Genomic DNA, 22,746 nt, shown 5'->3' on the forward strand with positions numbered 1-22,746 from the left:
GAACAAGACAGACACGTTCTCCAACCTTTGTGAAGGTTTCCTTGTAACAAGCATTGTTATTACATGATTTGTTAGAGACCAGGGCTGTGGGAACTGTGGGGGGGGAATCCTAGAACAGGGTCAGGAGAAGGTGGAGAGGGTGGGCATCTCTGAGAAGAGAGGAAAGGAGGGAGGGCTGCCTGGAGGAAGAGTCACACATGGACTATTGGGTGAAGCAGAGGGATTCCTCGGGGCAGGAGGTGATGGGTTTCCCCCAGAGCACAAGGCCCGGCAGCAAGTGGCCACAGTAGGACCAGACACCCCAAGGCAAGGTGACCCCAGAGAGAGAGGGCCACTGTGGGCTGAATGACTGATGGGTGGATGGATGAATGGATTGCAAAATGAATGCACAAAGCCTTAGAATCACCACCTCTTCCTCTCCACAGGCCAGTGTCCCCCGCCACAAGCGTAGCTCAGGCCCCTGCCTGGGCCAGCTCCTCCCTCTGTGCTGCCTGTGGCCTCCCTCCCTCCCCCTTCTCCTTCACCTGTGGCCGAGGCCTGGCCCAAATGCCCTTGGAAACCTCTCAAACCTAGAGCCTGTCCCTGGCATCCCCTCCCTGCTGGGAAGGCCCCTCCTCTCTGTGACCACCAGGTCCAGCCAACCAGCAGCATCCTCAGCCAGGAGGGGGTGCATGCTCCCCTGAGCCCCTGACTCCTCCAGAACATTCTCCGTGAGCAGAACACGTCCCAGACGCCTCTGACGTGCCCACTGAGGGCTGCTGGGGTCACCCCCATGTCATTCAGAAACAAGACCCTGTGTGGGCTGCCCCGGCTCCCTCTGCCCTCTGAACTGCCTCTAAAGAGACCCTCTAGAGAAGCAGTCTCCAGGTCTGTGAGCAAACGCAGTCTAACTCCACTGAGGTCTCCAGTCCCAAGTGACCATGGCCCCAGACCATGGTCCCCAGTAGGAGCCAGACAGGGCTGCCAGGTAAACACAGGCCGGCGTACCTCTGTGACAGGTGAGCAGAGACAGGTCAACGTCCACCCCCAGAGTCAAGGCCACCTGCCAGCAGGGCAGGCTCCAAGGAAACTGGGTCAAGGCCTTGATACCCGTCATCTGGAAACACCCGGGACAGGTGTGGCCGGATGCCCGGTCCAGAAACACCCTTGGCAAAGGCTTTTCCACCACGACCAACCATATGAAATAAACACAATGAGGTTAAACTCGAGGCTGGTGATGAGCATCATTACAGAACAGATACATGGAGCGTTACAATGCTCTGTAATCTACAAGCCCAGTTAGAGAAACCCAAGGGTGGACAGGCATGGTGGCACATACCTGTAGTCCCAGCACTTTGGGAGGCTGAGGCAGGAGGATAGTTTGAGAGTAGGTGTTTGAGACTAGCCTGGGCAGCATAGTGAGACACTGTGTCAAGAAAAAAAAAATCAGCTCATTGTAGTAGTACACACCTGTAGTCTCACCTACTTGGTTGGAAGGCTGGGACAGGAAGACTGCCTGAGCCAAGGAGTTCAAAGCTACAGTGAGCTATGATCACACCACTGCACTCCAACCTGAGCAACAGAGCAAGACCCTGTTGAAGAAAAAGGAAAGAAGGAAAGAAGGAAGGAAGGGAGGGAGGAAGGGGAAAAATACAAGGGAAAAAACCTATATTTTTGAAGTACACGCTCATATGTTTAACAAGACTTTTACAGAATTTATATGAAGGTAATAAAAGCATTCTTCTGGAGCATGAAAAAATTACTTTAGTAAATAGTCAGAAATTGACATTTCTGTGTATTTCTTAACATCATAAAGATTTAATAACACTCAAATTAAAAGAACTAAGATTGTATTGTAATGAAAACAAAAACTTACCACCCGGGGGTGGATGCAATGGCTCATGCCCATAATCCCAGCACTTTGGAGGCTGAGGCAGGAGGATCACTTGAGCCCAAGAGTTCGAGACCAGCCCAGGCAACATAGCAAGACCTCATCTCTCCAAAAAATTTTAAAATTACCCGGACTTGGTGGTGCTGCCTGCGGTCCCACTACTCAGGGGGCTGAGGCAAAAGGATCACCGGAGCCCAGGAAGTCAAGGCAGCAGTGACTTGGCAGGGGTGATCATACCACTGCACTCCAGTGAGATCCTGACTCAAAAATAAAATAATAAAATAAAATGCTTACAGCTTTTTAAAAAGGAACGGAATATCTCTCTTTGTAACAATAAAAGTAAGACATGTATTTGGTTGAATTCCTCTGGCTCATCTGTGCAAGCCACATGTTGGACAGGTTGCGACAACACGAGGGTGATGACCGCAAGCCAAGTATCTGTATCCCAACATGGAAAAACACAATACACATCTGATGAGTGGTCTGATATTTATTTTTTCCTTTGCACATAATCCTTTTCCATTTTGTGAATATATTTATTTTTCAGAACTAGAGTCTTTCTCCACTTAAAAAATTCTTCCTATACCAAAAGTATTTCCATGTTATCTGCACTAATATAGATAATAACATGACTGTGTGTTAACCTTAAGTAATTATCCTTTTATTCTTAATCTTGTCTTACCCCAATTGGATGGCTCAAAATTGCAAGAAGAAGTTTCCTTTGGAAGGGTGCACAACTTATGTCTTTAAAGAATGGGAAGTTTGGAGGTGTCCTCCATTCATAAGAAACAGCTGTGATCTGTTTATTAGTCATGAGTTTAGTGGCAAAATCATGAATTCCTTTCCGTGCGACGTGCTACCTTAACATATTGGATCTGTATGGGCAGATTGAGGGCAGAGTCCCAGTTGTACTCTGGCGATAAGAGCTTGGTCGGCTTGTTGAGGAAAAAATACTTGTTGAGGTGCCTTTCATAGGTGCTGTTGAGTCCATTTCTGGTGTCGTCAATGACTCCTTGCAGATATTTATCGATGAAGTTCAGGACCTGATGGGGCGTGCCGCCCACGGTGGAGCCGTCGTAGAAGAAGTCACCCTGCCCTAACGGGATGAAGGCTGCAGAGTTCCGCCGCCTTTCATAAGGGAAGTTCTTGGTGTTCCTGAAATACCACCAGGAGTGGAGCTGAGCCACCGAGGGGGCCAGAGTCTCCACCCCGAACCTGTTCTGGAAGACCTGGTCCACGGCCATGCAGAAGAGGAAGTCCACCTCATCCTGGATGTAGCTCACGATGTTTGCTCCCAGGTTTTTCATGTGCAGCAGGTGCAAGTCATGCCACGTGTAATCGATGCCCGTCTTCAGCACCCTGAACGTGTGAAGAGGGCTCCGCGCTATGCCCGGCAGCCTGACAAAGGTGTCCATCAGGATGTAGAAGATGACACGGTGGCCTGGCATGAAGTACTTGCTTGCGGACCGCAAGAACAGCCCCAGGGACTTGTGGGCAAACCTGGGAACACACCAAGACACACACTGGCTTTCTTGGCACTGTCAGGAAGATTGAGCCGTCTGACGCAGGTGCCATCCAAGTTCCCTGTGTGGCCAGTCACAGGTTCTTGGGCTTTCAGGTGGTAGAAATTGGCACCAAACCAAAACAGACTCCCAGACAAGATCTTACTGGGGGGCGTGCACAAAAGACCTAGCTCAGGGGAAAGAGTCGTCTGACCAGCGCCCAGGCAGTGATGCGGGGTGCGGGGGGTGGTCCTGGTCTTTTTTTAGATAGGGGAAAGAGAACAATGTCAAAGGAAAAGAATGCCAACATGTTAGAAGGGGTGGGCTTCTAATACGTAAGTATAGTGTAGACACTTCATCCCATGTAGCATGTACAAAAAATAGCAGATAATGGCCGGGTGCAGTAATCCCAGCACGTTGGAAGGCTGAAGCAGAAGGACTGCTTGAGGCCAGGAGTTCAAGACCAACCTGGGCAACATAGCGAGACTTCATCTCTACAGGAAAATCAAAAAATTAGCCAAACTTGGCTGTGTGTACCTGTAGTCCCAGCTACTCTAGAGGCTGAGGCTGAAGGGTCGCCTGAGCCCAGGAGTTCGAGGCTGCAGTGTGTTATGATTTTTTTTTTAATGGCAGATAAACCCCTCCTGAGATGGGGATGTTAGTATTATAATGCAGCAGGAGTTACAGTCAGGAACCCTCTGGTGCTTGTGCGTGTGCAGGAGAGTGGTGGGCGGGAGCTATGGTCCAAGCAAGATTGATGGTGGAACATTGCTTATCTCAACGGGTTGTTCAAGGCTGTGAACTGTAGGAAGGGTCCAGCTGGAGTGTAGCTGCCAAGTCCAGTGGTTAAAGTCTGACAGAGACCCATTACTGTTCCTGCTCTGTCTCACTCACAACACGTCAGGGTGGAGAAGTTGGTCCATGACTTTCACTGTCAGTGTGTGAGTGAGAACATGTGACCCCTGTGGGCCTGAGAAAAGCCCCCAGGTTTCGGGATGACTTGTGAAGAAAGGAAGAGAGAACTGAATGATGTAAGTCAGAGACTCTTGTGTGGGTTAGCGACCCAGCCATCAGCAGAAGACAGCCAGAAATCATGGTCACGGGCAGCCACGGCTGGCTCTGTGGAGGTGGACAGTCCACGATTGCTCACCCATCCTTCCAAAGTGAGAAAGGGCAAAGTTGAGCAGGACCTACCTGCCAGAGACCAAGACGGCCAAGCCCACGGTGATATTCCTCCTTCTGTAGTGATCTTCCAGGACCTGTCTGTTGAAAGTCCCTTCCCAGATGACTGGGGCAAGCCAATCAGTTGTAGTTATAACATCAGGGCGTCTTCTGAGGAACCAACAAGAAACAAGTTCAACAAGAGGAGTTCACAGCTCAGCCTTTCCTAAGACAATAGGTGCTAAGTGATGATCACTAGTACTTAGGGCCAGCTGGGCACCTGCTCTGTGTCTGAGGATGATGCCTGGTGCTGTGAGCACTGTCATGACCCCTGTTCTTGATGGGGAAATGGAACGGTGTAAGATTTAGGGGGAAAGTAAGTCCGCAGAAGATTACATGAGTGTGATATTCTTTATAAAGATATACCCCACTAAAATTAAAAATGAAATTTTTAAGCCCGGGCTCTGTGGCTCAGCTTGTCATCCCAGCACTTTAGGGGGCCGAGGCGAATGGGTTGCCTGAGCCTGAGGGTTCGAGACCAGCCCAGGCAACTTGGCGAGACCTTGTCTCTACAATAAATAAAAAATTAGCCGGGTGTGGTAGCACATGCCTGTAGTTTCAGTTACTTGGAAGGCTGAGGCAGAAGGATTGCCGGAGCCCAGCAGGTTGACGCTGGGGTGGCCATGAGCGTGCCACTGCACTCCAGCCTGAGTGACGGAGTGAGACTCTGACTCAAAAAAAAAAAAAAAAAAATTAAACCAAAAAGAGTAAAGGAGGAAAAAATAAATAAAAATAAAGATGGACTTTTTCAGAATACATATGGACTTTTTCAGAATACATATGGATGAGATACATATTAAATACAAGTAACATATTCACATATATATAATATATATATACAGGTTGCATATGATATACAAGTTATATACAAAGATAAGAAAGAGCAGGACCAACCAGGATCATTTGACGAATCACTAAGATTCAGGATGGTGAGTATTTCAGAAGCAGAGGGTAGGAGAACAGGGGCAGGGATGGAATAAGGGTACAGGGAAAGACAGAAAGCTAGAGGTAAGTACTGAAGGTTGGTGTTTCATTTCATTAACAAAAAGCAATTATTAACAAGTCAAAAATAACAGGTGTGGCACAGCTGCAGAGAGAAGGGGACATCGTTATATTGTTGGTGGGACTGTAAGTCAGTCCAGTCTCTATCAAATCAATGTGGCAATTTCTCAAAGAACAAAAAAGATACCTGCACACGCATGTTTAGTAAAAACACGGAACCACACAAGACGCCCATTGAAAGTGGACTGGATGAAGAAAATGGGGTACATATATATGATGGAGTATTACAAGCCATTAAGAAGACAAAATCAGCCGGGCTCGGTGGCTCAGCCTGTAGTCCCGCGCCTTTGGGAGGCTGAGGTGAGTGGATTGCCTGAGCCCGCGGGTTCGAGATCCGCCTGGGCAGGCGAGACCTCATCTCTACAATAAATCAAAAAAAAAAAAAAATTAGCCGGACGTGGTAGCGCGTGCCTGTAATTCCGGCTACTCGGAAGGCTGAGGCGGAAGGATTGCCGAGCCCAGCAGGTCGAGGCTGCGGTGGCCGGGAACGGCCACTGCACTCCAGTCTGGGCGACAGAGTGAGACTCCAACTCACAAAAAAAAGAAGACAAAATCAAGGTCTTTACAGCAACTTGGATGCAGGTGGAGACCATTACGAAGTGAACTATCACAGAAGCAAAGAACTGAACACTGCATGTTCTCACTCATAAATGGGCCCTGATCACTGGTTACAGGAGCACAAGGGTAGGATCAGCAGTCGCTGGACACTGCTAGGGACGGAAGGGAGGGAGGAGGGAAGGAGCACATAACAACACAAAGGATACCAGGTCCACTCTCGGGGGACAGAGGACCAGCTAGAAGCCCAAACGTCACCTGCACGCAGCCTACTTATGTAGTAAATCCTCTCCTGTACCCCACAACTCTAAATATAAATAATAAATAAGCAAGCAAGTAAATAGTCATGAAAAGTAAGGGCGGGTTTTGCATTAAACAATGATTGTCGTGAACCATGGATCATGATTCATCTAATTCCATGCACCCGAGATCCATGCAAAATATATGTGAAAAAAGAATACCAAAAGGTGAAATACAAATGAATGGTAAATATACAAAAAGGCGTTCGAACAATAACAATTATGAAAATGCGCATTGAAGGGAGATATTTTAACTAGCGGTTTGGCCAAGAATAAACGAGTGGAGCATACTTTATGCACTGTAGGTGAGAAAATGAAATGGCACAATTATTACAGGGAAATTTAGCTAATTTAAATGCCTACTTTCTTTGACCTGATGATTTCATGTTGGAAACATATATCCCACATGCAAACTCAACATCAGTGTGAAAAACATGTGTAAGGTTAGTTACGAGAACTTTACTCACAATAGTCCCTCAACCGTAAAGAACGCAAAGCCCATAGGGAATTGGCCAAATAAATTATGGCATTCAACCACAAAGTGGAATAGGACATAACTGTTAGAGGACGAGGCTCCCCCAAGTGCTGACACCAAAGTCTAGCAGAGTCACGAGTGGCATTTTCAAGCTGTTTTTATTTTTGTTTTGTTTTGTTTTTTGAGTTGGAGTCTCATTCTGTCGCCCAGACTGGAGTGCACGACCTGCTGGGCTCCGGCAATCCTTCCACCTCAGCCTTCCAAGTAGTTGGAACTACAGGCGCATGCTACCACGCCTGGATAATTTTTTTGATTTATTGTAGAGATGAGGTCTCAGCAAGTTGCCCAGGTGGGTCTTGAACCCACAGGCTCAGGCAATCCACTCACCTCAGCCTCCCAAAGCGCAGGATTACAGGCTGAGCCACCAAGCCCTGCTCAAGCTGTTTTTAAAGAGCTTCTTTCACTGAATAAACTAGGTAGGGTGTGTCAGCTTTCTCATGACCAATGTGATTGCCTGTTGTGGTTTTTTTTGAGTCAGTCTCACTCTGTCGCCCAGGCTGGAATGCAGTGGCACATTCAGGGCCACTCTAGCTTCAACCTACTGGGCTCCAGTGATCCTTCCACCTTAGCCTTCCAAGTAGCCAGAACTACAGGCACGTGCTACTACACCCAGCTAATTTTTAAAAATCTATTGTAGGGTCTCGTCAAGTTGCCCAGGCTAGTCTCGAATCCATGGGTTCAGGCAATCCACTCGCCTCGGCCTCCCAAAGTGCTGAGATTACAGGCTGAGTCGCCGAGCCCAGCCACCTGATTTTTTTAATTTAAATTTACATTTATTAAATGTAACTTGGGGGTTTCTATAGAGATGGGGGTCTTGCCGTGTTGCCCTCAGGCTGATCTAGAGCTCCTGGCCTCAGGCGATCCTTCCTTCTTGGTCTCTCAAAGTACTAGGATTATAGGAGTAAACCACAATGCCCAGCGATTGCATGATTCTTGCTAAATAGACCCAGGTTTGTACCTAAGAGCCTTGAAACTAAAAACTCTGATTTTGGATATTTCCAGGATAGCTATACGAGGTGGGACCCCAAAAGATCCAGAATTATCTTCTGGAGGGTAAGCCCTTTGTAGTACAGGCTTCCCCCACAGGTAAGTGTTCCAGGAACCCATTGACAAAGGTATGCCAGCTAGCGTTGTTGAGAGAGGCTGCTTTCTGCAACTTGAGACTCCAACTCAAAAAACAAAACAAAACAAAAATAAAAACAGCTTGAAAATGCCACTCGTGACTCTGCTAGACTTTGGTGTCAGCACTTCTTTTTGAAGATTCTTGCAACGCGTTTGCCCATTTCATGATGGGTGATTTGTGAGGGCACCTGCCCACACCACGCTGAGTGTTCATGGTTGACCCTGTAAGGCCAGAGGTACTGGAGGGCGGGGCGGGCCTCAACAAGATGGCTCCAACCCGGACCAGGAGAATAATGGGCTGAAGTGAGCCAGCAAAAATGAATAACAGTAACTAAGACTCCAGCCGCAAAGCCAGCCAGTACCTGTCACAGCAACTCTAGAGACCCCGTTCAGCCAGTCGCCAGCAGACGTGACAGCTGTCCCAACCAATGATCGCTCTCCCCAATCCCCCTCACAGCTTTCTCAGTGTGCCCTTTATCAACCTGTCGCCCATCTTGCTGGGCACGACTTCTCCGGCCCACAGCTATATGGACCAGAGAACCTCGCCTGGGACTGCGCTAATAAATTTTTCTCGACTCCTTTGTTGCCGTCTCGCCGGGTCTGGTTTCGTTTACCTTACAGACCCCCGTTCCCCAACCTCCCTATTCACCCAATCTCACCCTGAGTGACTTTTTGTTTGTTTGTTTCTCCAGATGAAAACAGTCCTCAAAGGGAAACGTTTGCCAATGTGGAAGAGATGAAACAAAAAATGACAGAAGCACTCAAAGGCATCCAAATGGATGAGTTCAAAAACGTTTGGGCAGTGACAAAAGCATCTTGATAGGCGTGCTACATGAAACAGAGTACTTTGGAGGTAACTGAAGTTTAAGCACGTAAGAATGCATGCACCATTTTGGGGGGGTGTTTTTTTGTTTTTTGTTTTTTAGTCTGTCTCCCAATTTGGTGACGGGCTGGGGGAAACCCTCTCCCTTCCAGTTGAGATATATTATTTTTGTGTGCATGTCAAGACATTCTTGTTCTTACCGAGGCATAAACCAGTCTGACAGTTCAAGCTCTTCTACCTGATGGCTCCTAGGTGTGAAGCAAAAACCAGGTTATTACAAGGAACCCGTTTGCCCAATACATATTATTATTCCCCTTGTATGGGCAGGCCCTGCCTGGCTCTGGTTCTGCAACTATGGACACACTCTGGTTTCTGTCTCCAGGAAGCCTGAAGTAGGGAAGACGGCCTCAGGTAGAAAATGACAGTCCCACACGGCAGGTACTAGCATGGAAACCCAAATTCAGGGTCAGGGAAAGCCACTCAGAGAAGAGCTATCCCAGGCAGGTGGAGAAGGACGTGAGTTGGTCCAGGGAAGAGATGTGGTTAAGGAGATCATGGCAAAGGCAGAAGGGAGGAAGGTCTTGGGAGGAAGATTTCATTTGTTCTTTTTTTTTAATTTTAATGAACAGATCAGCCAGGCACAGTGGCTCACGACGGCTTGTAATCCCAGCACTTTGAGAAGCTGAGGTGGGAAGACTGCTTGAGCCCAGGAGCTTGAGGCCAGTCTGAGCAACTAAGGAGACCTCTTCTCCACAACAATTTTAACAATTAGCTGGGTGTGATGACGCATGCCTGTGGTCCCAGCTACTCAGAAGGCTGAAGCGGGAGGATCGTCTGAGCCCAGAGGTCAAGGCTGTGGCAAGCTATGATCGTGCCACTGCACTCAAGTCTGGCGACAGAGTGAGACCCCCAACTAAAAAAAAAAAAAGAAAAAGAAAATAAGCAGATTGGCTAAGGGATGTATATTCAGACACAAGCATCGATTTAATTAATTTCTCATACATGGTGGCTTTGCTACGTGCTGATGTGGAGACTGAGTAGAAGCTGGGAGGAGGCTGGAGGCACGCCCTCAATCCTCTTGGCATTCCAACACCTGAGTGGTGTTGTGCTTTTGAGTTAATTATTTTACCAGCAAGCGTAATAGGCAACTTTCCTTTCATAACCCTGGGATATTTTGTCAGGAAGAGAAATTACCTCACGACTGAGTCCTTTTCTGACATAATAGACAAGTTATTTCCCCCCTGAGTTCCCCAGAGCCAGACTCTGTTCAGACCCAAGTTGTCCAGGCCAGAATTCGTGAAAAGGGAGGACTTTGTAAAAAGTCACCATTCTTTCGAGTGTTAGTCTTGTTCACTTCTGGGCCCAGCGGCGTGTGCAGAATAGAGAGCATGTTGGCAGAGGAAGGTGCTCGTAACCTAAGGAAGACACAGTTCTTGACAGAGAGGCCTAAACGCCAGCACGTGCCCAGCCCCGGTCCCATGTGCCAGGTGAGGTGGGGACAGGCTGGGTTGGGTGTGCTGTTGCAGGGACTGGCCTCGGCGACTTCTTTACAGCAGGCCGGGACCGTTGCCAGGAGACCGCAGGCACCAAGCTAAATTTGTCACACCAAAGTGCCTTCATATCAGCTGGGTAACCATCAGCCTATCCTGCCTCCCAGACCTCAGAGCTGCCCTGATGGCTGCACCTGTGTAGCCCTAAGAGTGCCCAGGCCACAGCCGCCCTCAGAGCTCTTGGGTCCAATGACACCCTTGAGCAGGACAGGTAAGCTCCCCTTCTTGTCCCCCTCCACCCAGGCGCCTCAGCTGCTTCCCCTTCTGGGGGTGCCCCAACCCACTGTCTGCAAGAGGTTTGGGTGGTAGACGCCCTCTCCCAAGCAACCCCATCCAAGGGCTGCCCTGTGGTCCAACACTGCCGTCTCAAGTCCTGTCCTCTCTGTGGTCAAGCCCCAAGCCCTCACGGTCACCACACGCACACACACAGACACCCATGCACACGCACACATATGCATACCCACACTATGTGCAAACTAAACTACACGTATACAGGTGGCATTGTCCTTAGAGACTTCAGTCTTTGGTTTTCTGCCCCTCTTTCTTCTGTTACCACTAGTATCTACCTAACCACCCCACCAAGTTTTCTCCCAGTTTGTGGAATATTTATTTATTTGAGTCGGGGTCTTGCTCCAACCCTGTAGTGCAGTGGCACAATCATGGCTCACTGCATCCTCAACCTCCTAGACTCAAGTGATCCTCCCATCTCAGCCTTCTGAGTAGCTAGGACTACAGGCTCACACCACCATGCCCAGATAATTTTAAACGTTTTTTTGTAGAGACAAGGTCTCACTGTGTTGTCCAGGCTAGTCTCGAACTCCTGGACTCAAGTGATCCTCCCGCCTCGGCCTCCCAAAGTTCTGGGATTAGAGGCATGAGCCACAGTGCCTGGCCTGTGGAATATGTTTATGCAACAGATTCTTGCCAAAAGAGATGATTTTTCTGGAAAGAGTTTTGTCAGACACAGCCCAGGACAGTTGTAAGCAGTGAATACTCTTTTAGTGTGTCTCAAATATCACATGATGCATAACTTCTGCTAAAACTGATTCATTGGTTAGCCCTGAAATTCAAATGTGACTGAGCGTCTTGTATGTTTATTTCCTAAATGTCCTTCCTTCCTTCCCCCCTCCCTCCTCTCTGCCTCTTTCCCTTCCTCCCTCCCTTCCTTCCTTCCTTCCGAATTTCTCCCACTTCCTGGGTGATTTTGTAAAATTTGCATACGTTAAGCTTTCCTCTGTGCTATAAAGTCCTGTGAATTTTGAAAAGCGCCTAGTGTCACCTGTTCACTGTACAGTATCATACAAAACAGTTTCCCTGCCCCTCCCCAAATTCCAGTTCACCTACTTACCCTCTCCTCCACCTCCCACCACCCCAGCCTTGGCAACTACTAATTTTTTACTGCCTCTATGATTTTACCTTTCCAGAAAGCCATATAATTAGAATAATAAAGCCTGCAGCCATTCAGACTTCCTTCTTCCATTTAGTGATATGCATCTAAGGTTCATATCAACTTTTTTTTTTGAGTTGGGGTCTCATTCTGTCACCCAGGTTGAAGTGCAGTGGCATGATCATGGCTTACTGCAGCCTTGACCATCTGGGCTCAGGCGAGACAATCCTCCTGCCTCAGCCTCCCCAGTAGCTGGGACTATAGATATGTGCCACCATGCCCAGCTAATTTTTTCATTTTCTGTAGAGACAGGGTCTCACTATGCTGCCCAGGCTGGTCTCGAACTCCTGGGCTCAAGTGATCCTCTGTTCAGTTATTTTGCCCAATTTTTAATTGCCTAATTGCCCAAATTTAATTATTTAATGTAGTTGTTTGTTTCTACATTGTTAAATTTTAAGAACTCTTTGCATATTTGGAGGACAAGTCCTTTATCAGATATGTGCTGTGCAAAGGCTTAATTTTCAATGACATTCTCTCTCATGACACAACTAATTTTCAAATAGCATGCAGAAGCACTGCCTTTCTTATAAAGAAGACCGTGGGGCATAAAGGAGGAGAAAAGAATTAGGACTTTTCTAGAGAGAGAATTTTAGCAGATGAAAGGATTTGTCCTCCAGCACACATGCATTTCTATAGCAGGTTGATTTTAGTTTACTTTAAACGCAAACATGGAACTTCGAGATAGTTTGATTTATCTAAAACAGCATTCTCAGCTTGCTTTATTTTCTGCGATGCTTATTATATAAAATATGGCATCCCTGACATTGTATTCCATATTGTTTATTGGACCTTCTCCACCTGGGATGGAAAGTTCCCTGAGGGCAGGGACTTTGGTACTGTGGCGTTCCTGGCACCTACAATAGAGCCAGGCATCTAGAGAGTGTGCCACAAATAATTGCTGAATGTTTAAAAATGAAAGACTTTGCTTTGTCCCACAGAGAGGAGGTAACATCTGATCAACTTGGAGAGTGCTATTAATATCTTTGGACAAAATTCAGCTGTTTAGGTCACCCTTAACAATTACCAAAGGTTAAAGGTCATGATTCACTGGTATTTTATATTTACCTGAAATAACGCTCCACCAACAACAGTGATAAAACAAATGAAATTAACAACAGCATTCTTCTTTTAGAATACATCTTCCCCTAGGGGAAAGGGAGAAAAATGTAGATTTTAAGCAATAAAAAAAATCATGTCACCTTTTTTTTTTTTTTGAGTTGGAGTCTTACTCTGTTGCCCAGGCTGGAGTGCTGTGGCACATTCATGGCCACCCCAGCATCTACCTGCTGGGCTCTGGCGATCTTTCTGCCTCTGCCTTCCATGTAGCCGGAACTACAGGTGCACGCTACCATGCCCAGATAATTTTTTATTTATTATAGAGATGAGGTCTCACCAAGTTGCCTGGGCTGGTCTCAAACCCACTGGGCTCAGGCAATCCATTCGCCTCGGCCTCCAAAGTGTTAAGATTACAGACTGAGTTACCGAACCCAGCCTATCATGTCACCTTCTAACAATAGATTAATGTGGACACTAACCTAAGGGTTTGCTTCTAGAATGTTCAGCCTTTAGGCCCGGTGTAGTGGCTCACTCATGTAATCCCAGCACTTTAGGAAGCCAAGGTGGAAAGATTGCTTGAGCCGAGGAGTTGGAGACCAGCCTGGGCAACATAGCAAGACCTTGTCTCTATAAGAAATTTTAAAAATTATCTGGGTGTGGTAGTGCACTCCTGTAGTCCCACTTACTTGGGAAGCTAAGGTGGAAAGATCTCCTGAGCTAGGGAGGTTGAGGCTGTGTTAGAGCTGTGATTGTGCCACTGCACTGTAGCCTGGGTGACAGAGTGAGACTCTGACCCCCCCCCAAAAAAAGAAGGCTTAGCCATCAAGAGAGAAGTCTGTTCTGCTTGAAGTGTATGCAGAGTCTCTGAGTGCTGCCTGCTGCTTGTGGGTGGGTGTGCATGCCCTCTGGCCTCCCTGTGTTCCTATCCAAGTCTACTTTGATTGCATAAAAGAAACAACAAATCTCCTGCAGTGCTGTGACAACAGACTGAGTCTTGATGAGGAAGTCTTCCTGAACTGGAAGAGTGTATTCTTGCCCAAAAGATGAATTTTTTTTTTTTTTTGAGATGGAGTCTCACTCTGTTGCCCAGACTGGAGTGCAGTGGCCACTCCCGGCCACTGCAGCCTCGACCTGCTGGGCTCCAGCGATCCTTCCGCCTCAGCCTTCCGAGTAGCTGGAACTACAGGCGCGAGCTACCACGCCCGGCTAATTTTTGATCTATTGTGAAGATGAGGTCTCGCCAAGTTGCCCAGGCTGGTCTCTAACCCACGGGCTCAGGCAATCCACTCACCTCAGCCTCCCAAAGGCACGGGATTACAGGCTGAGCCACCGAGCCTGGCTCAAAAGTTGACTTTTTATTCTTTTTCCCCTCACAGAGACAGTAAGACGAATGATTTGTTCCAAGACTGCGCTAGTCTAAACATTTAAAGGAGCTCTCAAAGGTAGATGCTTGTAAACAGGGACTGAAGCCCAAGTTAGAGGCATCAGCTCTGAAGTGCGAGTTTTTAGCTCTGGCCCACGCCCAAGCTTGTGTTGGGGTTTTATGTAGGATTTCTGTTTGTGAGGCTATAGGAAGCACGCCTCTAGGTTAAGTGTAGACGGGACATAGAGGTCTCCTGTATTTCATTTTTGGGGGTTTTTTTAGTTGGAATCTCTTCCAGGCTGGAGTGCAGTGGCATACTCACGGTCACCATATCCTCAACCTGCTGGGCTCAGGTGATCCTTCTGCCTCAGCATTCCAAGTAGCTGGGATTACAGGTCTGGCTAATTTTTTGATTTATGGTAAAAAACAAGGTCTAGCCAAATTCCTCACCCTTGTCTTGAACTCCTGGGCTCAGGCAATCCTCTCACCTCTGCCTCCCAAAGTACTGGGATGACAAGTGTAGGCCACTACACCAGGCCCTATATTTCATGTTTGAATGGTCATTTAACAAACAAGATGCTTCAGTTTTGCAATAACTAGACAGTAGCCACTGGCCATGTATGGACACTGGACTCATGAAACATGGCTGCTCTGAACAGAGATGGGTTTAAGAGTCCAAAACACACTGGGTCTTGAAGACAAACAAGAAAAGAATTTTCATATCTCACTCATATTTTATATTGAATATATATAAAAAAGGTAACAGCCTGGAAACACTGGATTGAAAATAAATTAGAAAGTTAATCCACCTGTTTCTTTTTACCTTTTGTAATGTGGCTACTGAGAAACTGGCATGTTACATGACAACACAGCTCATATTATATTTCTATTGGGTAGTTCTTTAGATAACACCCTCCTGGGCTGGGCTGCAGTTGAGCACAGTTTTCGTGCCTGTGCAACTTGAAACTGACTACCTTTTAAATTCAAGATCACTAGAAGGCCAGATGGGTAGGGTAGGACGGGCCCATGTAGCTAGATTCTCTCAGTATGTGTGTTCTCAATGGCATCGCCCTGATCGTGTTCCCAGTAATATGAGATTTGCTGTTTGCCTGTCATAGCCTTCTGAGGTCAAGGTTACAGGACAATCCCTACTCCTGGTTTTGCCATGATTGTCCAAACTCTCCCACATCCCTGTTGAAGAGTCCTTTACATTGGGTTAGGGTGACGTAAAGAGGCAAAAGACTCACGAGGACAAGTACCTTCCAAGCAGTGTGTCTGTGGGTTTCTGTCAAATCGTGAACCAGATACTATCCACTGCTGCCTTGGTGCTTGAGGCTTCTGTTGGTGGTGATGTCACCAGGCTCCTTTGATGATGCAAGTACCCTGATGGGGCACCTGCCCCAAGGGGTTTCTCATTGTTTCCAGATACGAGATGATGGGAAAATTCCAGGATATTTACAGTATTCTTTTTGCTTTTTATCCCCTCTGATGTGCTTCTTTTGTATTGGAAATCTCTAATTTCAGATCTATTTTGATTATTTTAGATTTTAAAAGTTAAGTTTCTTGAATTTTTTTTTTTTTAGTAGGAGTCTCACTCTGTTGCCCAGCCTGGAGGGCAGTGGCATGCTCACGGTCACCATAGCCTCAACCTGCTGGGCTCAGATGATCCTTCTGCTTCAGCCTTCCAAGTAGCTGGAGCTACAGGCATATGCCACCACACCTGGCTAATTTTTCCTGATTTATTGTAGAGATAAGGTCTCACCAAGTTGCCCGAGCTGGTCTCAAACCCATGGGTCAGGCAATCCTCTCACTTCAGCCTCCCAAAGTGCTGAGAGATTAAAGGCGTGAGCCACCACACCCAGTGAAGTTTCTTGAATTTAAAGTGTACTTTTTTTTCTCTCTCCCCTTCACTGTCCTGGACCTGATAACTGTTGCTGGTACTGAAGGGAACACAACCATCCGCATTGAGCCCTCTGAGAAGCTGGCGATTCAAGAAACTTCACTTCCCTGGAGAAGCTTCTGCCAGACCTAGATAAAAAATGGGCTCTGCTAAATGGGCTCCTTAAACCCTAAGAATGTATCTGTTCTCTCAGTCCTTAAATAATAGCTGATTTCTTTTATGCCTGGGAATCAAATTTATGTGAAATGTTAATTATTAGCTAAGTCTTGTGAACCAAAACTCCCGGTAGAAGCAACTGCTGCCAACAGAAAGCACGCAGCCCCAAATTGTTCAAAGCCATCATAACTTGGAAGAATGGCAGGGTTGATACAATCTGAACACAGTTGATGCTAGCAACCGCTTGGGGTCTAGACGCAAAGATAATAATGTCCATAAGACACGTAATTGCTATTAATCAATAGTTAAGGAAGGCAAGACAATGCCTGTTTTACCATAAATACTGGAATGAGTTTGTGTTGTTTGAGCAGGCCCTGATAAAAATACCAGGCCTGTCACCCTGAATTCTGAATTCAGAATAAGCTGCTTTTCTCCCAGTTTTTTGCCTCTCATGTCTCATTGGCCACGAGAGTAAGCAGCTGGTTTTTCCATCAAACCATATCACCTTGCTTTCTAATGACTGATTCTTACTCATAGAGATTTTTGATGACTTGTTGTTATGACTGAATTGCGAGAAAGAGACACGTCAGCAAGCCAAGTCTAATTAATTATGAGTCCTTTATTAACACGCAGGTCAAGAGCAGGCTCAGGCCAGAAAAACTCTTGACATCCAAACTAAACTAGTAAGAAGCTTATAAAGGCAAACCGCCAGTGGGCTGCATAGCAGGGGGTGAGGGTACAAGGAACTAAAAACAAAAGGAAGCATCTCTTGGATTTCAGTTAACAAGGCATACAATTTCACGGAACTTGTGGCTAGGGAGTCTTGCAAACGGTCAATAGGAACAGTCAATATGATCAGCTCAAGGGAACGCAGCTGTGGGTCTGTGGTCATGGGAACGTAACAGCAATTACACATACACAATGGGGGTTCGTTTCTAGGTCAAGCGGGCAGTTAAGATGGAAGACTTTAACAAGATGGAGTTACGTATGTCAAACAAGCTATCACAGATTATTATTACTTATATCAAGCATTAAGCAAACTGGTTTTATATTAAGCACGCTATTATAAACCATTATTGATTTTTTAGCTATTTCAGTGTGTGTGTGTGTGTGTGTGTGTGTGTGTGTGTGTGTGTGTGGGTGTGTGTGTGTTCATGTATGAAAGAGAAAAGTTACATCTTTCTCCTTTTTCTTCCTGCAGGTCCTGTTCAATTACCCCTGTCAGTGAGTCCCTTGTTATGCTTTCTTAGAATGCCAGAAGGTTGTTTAAGTATCTCTTTTTTTTTTTGAGTTGGGGTCACCCAGGCTGAATTGCAGTGGCACGATAATGGCTCACTTGAAGCCTCGACCTCCTGGGTTCAGACGATCCTCCCATCTCGGACTGTAGGCATGCATCACCACGCCTGGCTAATTTTTTTATATATATATATTTTTTTTTTTGTAGAGACAGGGTCTCACTATGTTGTTCAGGTTTGTCCCAAACTCCTGGGCTCAAGAAATCCTCCCACCTCCACCTCTCAAAGTGCTGGGATTATAGGTGTGAGCCACTGCACTCAGCCTGACATATCTTTTTAAGGAATACCATGCAACCTACAACACATGATAAAAATAAAAATTACAAGAAAAAAACTCACAGCACCAAGGGTCGTACAATCCACACCACGTCCACTTCCTCACCAGCCCTGCTTTTCCACCTCTTCCTTCCCAGGAGCAGATGCTAGAACAGCTCTTGGGTTTTCCTCTATAACTATACTGTGCAGAGAGAGACACAGATGGTTTTTTCTGGAGATCCCCTTCTCCTATAAGTGGTGACACACTACACAGTTCAGCACCTTGAATTTCACTCTCAGCATAACTAGATGATCGTTTCATCACACCTACAAAATGATCTCATTTTTCTCTACAGTTGCACTGAATTTTGTTATATAAACATAACATAGGCATAAGCTGGATGTAGTGGCTCACACCTGTAATCCTGACACTTTGAGAGGCTAAGGTGATAGAATTGCTTGAGCTCAGGAGTTCGAGACCAACCTGGGCAACATAGCGAGAACTCATCATTACAAAAAAATTAAAAATTAGCCTGGTATGGTGCTGCACACCTATAGTCCCAGCTACTTGGGAAGCTGAGGTGGGAAGATCACTTGAGCCCAGAAGGTCAAGGCTGTGGTGAGCTGTGATTGTACCACTGCACTCCAGCCTAGGCGACAGAGCGAGATGCCAAACAAACAAACAAACAAAAAAAAATTGAAGGCATCTGGCTTCAGAACTCAATCCATTTCAAATAATGAGATTTTAAAAAGCACATATAATGAATGTATCGACCAGTTTTCTGGTGTCAGACATTCTGATTGTTCTCTCTCTTACCTCTTAAAAGAAATGATACCGTAACAATCCCAGGATATGCTCTCTCGTCATATGTTGAACAATTCTGCAGAATAGATTCCTAGAAACATAATTGCTGGGTTGAAGGTCATGCTCATTTAAAACTTCAGTAGCAGCTGGGCTCGGTGGCTCAGCCTGTAATCCCGTGCCTTTGGGAGGCTGAGGTGAGTGGATTGCCTGAGCCCGTGGGTTCAAGACCCACCTGGGCAACTCGGCAAGCCCTCACCTCTACAATAAATCAAAAACTAGCAGAGTGTGAGAGCGCACGCCTGTAGTTCCAGCTACTTGGAAGGCTGAGGCGGAAGGATCGCCAGAGCCCAGCAGGTCAAGGCTGCGGTGGCTGGAAGCAGCCACTGCACTCCAGTCTGGGTGACGGAGTGAGACTCCAACTCAAAAAATAAAAAATAAAAATAAAAAAATAAAATTTCAGTAGCTATTCAAAGTGTTTCTGTAGAGGCTGAACTGGTCCCACTGCTACCATCAATGGATGGAAGTGTGTTTCCCTAACCCTAACCCCCACAAGCCCTGGGAGCACGGTGGGCATCTGACAGCCTAATGGCCTGAGATGACCCTCAGTGTACCTTCAGTTTGCGTTTATTTTATCATGGCCAACGCTGAACATATTTTCACCTGCTTAAGAGACATAGTATTTCTTCTCTGTAACCTGCCTGTAGTTTTTTGTTTGTTTGTTTTCTGTGGGGTTCTTTGCCTCTTTACATTTTAAACGCTTGGTTCACCTCGGGTATCCTGAGACATAATCTGGCCACACCCAGCGACACCCATCCTCACCCAGCTACACATGGCCACACCCATCTTATCCATGGACCGCCCTCCCCCCCACCTTCACCACTTCACACTAACTCACAGGCTATGAGGCAGGGTAGTCAGGGTAAGCTAGACATAGATACAGTTCTTGTAGGCAGTTTTTGGAAAGTGTCCAGGCATCTTGTTTGCAGCCCAAGAGCCACTCTGAGGGCTGGGATTTGGATTCAGTGTGGACTCTCAGGTCACCCCATTCCCTTGCCCAGCAGAGGCAGAGAGATGGTCATCTCTCCAGAGTAGATTAGCACACAATCACTAAATGGATGTATCAGACCTTTAATCAAAAGCAAAAAGCATGGTTTTTCTCTGGCATATCCCTCTATCTCTCCTCTTCTCTTTCACCAATCAATTCTGTTTTAAATCTATGCTGGCCTCTCTGAAATTCATTTTGAAATAGCTAATGAAATATGTAAAATAATCGCCATAACTTACTTGGCATAAGTAACTCCATGTTGTTTCAAATCCTCCATCTTAGCTGTCTGCCTGTCCTAAAAATGACCCCTCCCCAGTGTGTACATGTGATTGCTGTAATGTTCCCATGCCCACAGACCCACAGCTGCGTTCCCCTGAGCTGATCACACTGACCGTTCTTGCCAACCATTTGCAAACTCCCTAGCCACAAGTTCTGTGTAATTGTATGCCTTGTTAACTGAAATCCAAGAAATTGTCCCTTTTGTTTTTAGTTCCTTGTACCCTCACCCCCTGTGATGTAGCCCACTTGCATATTTTGCCTCTCTAAGCTGCTTGCAAATCTCACTCAGTGTCAGGAGCTTTCTTGGCATGAGCCTACTTTTGACCGTGTGCTACTAAAGGACTCAAAATTCGAACCCAGTGTGCTGGCGATTCTCCTTTCTCGCAATCTGGTCACAACATTTGGAGGCCCCAGCGAGATATGCCAGCACAAGTGGCCGCCTCACTTCGGCTCTCCCCAGCTGGAAAGATAGGTTGTAGGGAAGGAGCCTCCTGAAATTTTCAGGCCCCATAGCCTCTTATCTGGCTCGGAGGGAGTTGGAACGCCTGCTGGCAGCTACTGACTGCCTCAAAAGAACCTGAGTCATCTACAGTCTCCTAGGAGGTAAGAATTTATTGTTGGTTTTCTGTTTGCTTGTTTGTGGCTGCAGTTTCTGTTTAAGGGAGTTACAGCCTGACGAGGTCGCCCTTTGGACACTATTCACTAAGCCAAGATGTTGGCTGAATAGAGTCATCTGGTTTTCCGCCCTGAGGTTGTGCCAGGGATCCACTTTTCTCACTTGGTCCGGACATGTCTTGTTTGTCACTGTGTTTTGTTTGTCTGTTTGTTGTTTAATATGGGTTCACAGAATTCATAACCTGTCAGTCCTCTGGACTGGATAATAAAAACCAGTCCCCTGGACTGTATAATAAAGAAGTTTCTCCTTTAAACAACAGAGGGGAAAAAAAAAAAGAAGCAAGCTTCAGGAACCACCCTTACCTCACCCCCTTCTGAATTGCCTGCAGGTAGGTAAATTAATTTCACTGACAGTGGTTTGTAATCAGCTATAATGCTTTTCACTGCCAAGTTGTTAACAGACTTTAAAATATCCTTCTAGGAACAAGAATCATTAATCCAACACAGGATAAATAACAAAATAACCTGGGTTCATCAATCATTGTAAAAATATATCTTGCCAGTGTTACTTGTTTTAAATTCTCAATTTGGGCTGCAGCCTAATTACATATCTCTAATGTTTTCAATTTTCAGACTTTGTCAAGGTGGTTGTGTTTCCTTGTTAAAGTACAGCTGTAAATGGCTTGCAGGGAAATGTTTCAACTTATGTTGATAAATTGGAGGCTTTGTCTGGTCATGCATGTCGTTTGCGGGACTACTTTCACTGTTCCAGCATTGTTTCTGGGGTAATAACCTTTTTCATCATTGTTTAATAATTTTGCCTGTGCTCTCACTCAATGTTTTATTAAATCCGAATAGTATTTGGTTAAAGTCCCACCGTTTCCTATTCATGCCCTTGAAAATAGATAGATAGGGACATCTCTACAGCCCAAAGCAGTTACAAGAAAATTAATCTTCTCCCTGTTTCCCAGAACCGTAAGAATGTTTCCAAGGGCAAGAATAGAAAATAAAAGGACAAACTGAAAGCTAAAAGCCATTTTTATCTTGTTCTTAAACCCTGCATGCATGACCAGTATTGCCACCTCCCCTCTGTCCTCTCCACCGCTTGCTTCTCGCCTCAGATCCCGAATGAATCCAGCTCCTCTCCTTCCCCTTTGGGAAGTGCTCCCTCTGCGGGGGGGCTGAGCAACCCTTCTTAATGTATGTTTTTTTCAACTTCTGAAAAAACAAGAGCATACCAGAGTTGAGGCTAAAAAAAGTCTGTTCTAGCCTCAACTGCTGGCACAGAAGAGGAAAGTCAGAAAGTTTTAAATAAAGTTTTTCCCTTTTTTTCATCCAGACTGGGACCCTAACATTTTGGCTGGGTCCAGGGCATTAGATACTTATCACCAGACTCTTAGCTGGGTTAAGGGGAGCTGCCCGAAAACCTATCAATCTTGCCAAAACTACCAAGATTCTCTAGGGTCCCGAGGAATCTCCAGAGGCATTATTTATACCCCGTTTAATCCCTCAGCCCCTGAGACTGTTCAAGCTATTAAACTGATAAGAACAGATACTACACTTGATCTTAGCCAAAAGACCGAGAAGCGATGCTCAAGCTATTAATTTGGCATTTGTGGCTCAAGCAGCTCCGAAAAAAGCTTGAAAGTGTTACAAGAATAAATATTTCACAGCTGCTTAAGATAGCTCAGGAGGTTTTTAATAACTGAAATGCTGAGAAACAGAAACAGGAAAACAAAAACAATAGAGCAACAAAACAGCAAACAAAAGTATTAGTTGCTGCCATCCAGGCCTCCCAACCTGGCTCGAGACCAGCACGTAAAACAAAGAAAGAAACTAAAAAGGGACAAAAGAAAACTGGACACATTCAGTTAACCAAGAACCACTGTGCATATTGTAAAGAGCTGGGTCGCTGAATTTAAAAAATTGCCCTCACCGCCCAAAGACAGCACCCAAAGTCAGTTCTGGTCCTGCCCTCATCTGGTGACCCT

The 22,746-nt window shown here is 46.1% G+C and overlaps 1 protein-coding gene across 1 annotated transcript; it reads right to left on the reverse strand.

Moving 5' to 3' along the window:
- Positions 1–2,700: 2,700 nt before the first annotated feature.
- GLT6D1 (glycosyltransferase 6 domain containing 1) lies at positions 2,701–13,125 on the reverse strand. Its single transcript, XM_008070666.1, has 4 exons — positions 13,052–13,125; positions 9,190–9,237; positions 4,567–4,704; positions 2,701–3,370 (listed from the first exon to the last, which is right to left on the reverse strand). Exons 1-4 carry the CDS (start codon positions 13,123–13,125, stop codon positions 2,701–2,703), a joined length of 930 nt encoding a protein of 309 aa, XP_008068857.1.
- Between the last annotated feature and the right edge of the window lie 9,621 nt (positions 13,126–22,746).

Source organism: Carlito syrichta, unplaced genomic scaffold, assembly GCF_000164805.1.
Source record: "Carlito syrichta isolate Samal-C Ts95f unplaced genomic scaffold, Tarsius_syrichta-2.0.1 Scaffold313900, whole genome shotgun sequence".
Taxonomy (NCBI): domain Eukaryota; kingdom Metazoa; phylum Chordata; class Mammalia; order Primates; family Tarsiidae; genus Carlito; species Carlito syrichta.

Coding starts and splice junctions, on each gene's coding strand:
- GLT6D1 (XM_008070666.1), bottom strand. CDS start 13,125: ATGTATTCTAAAAGAAGAATGCTGTTGTTAATTTCATTTGTTTTATCA. Junction 4,705..9,189: donor TCAGACTGGTTTATGCCTCG/GTAAGAACAAGA, acceptor TTGGTTCCTCAG/AAGACGCCCTGATGTTATAA. Junction 3,371..4,566: donor GCCGTCTTGGTCTCTGGCAG/GTAGGTCCTGCT, acceptor GTGTGTTCCCAG/GTTTGCCCACAAGTCCCTGG.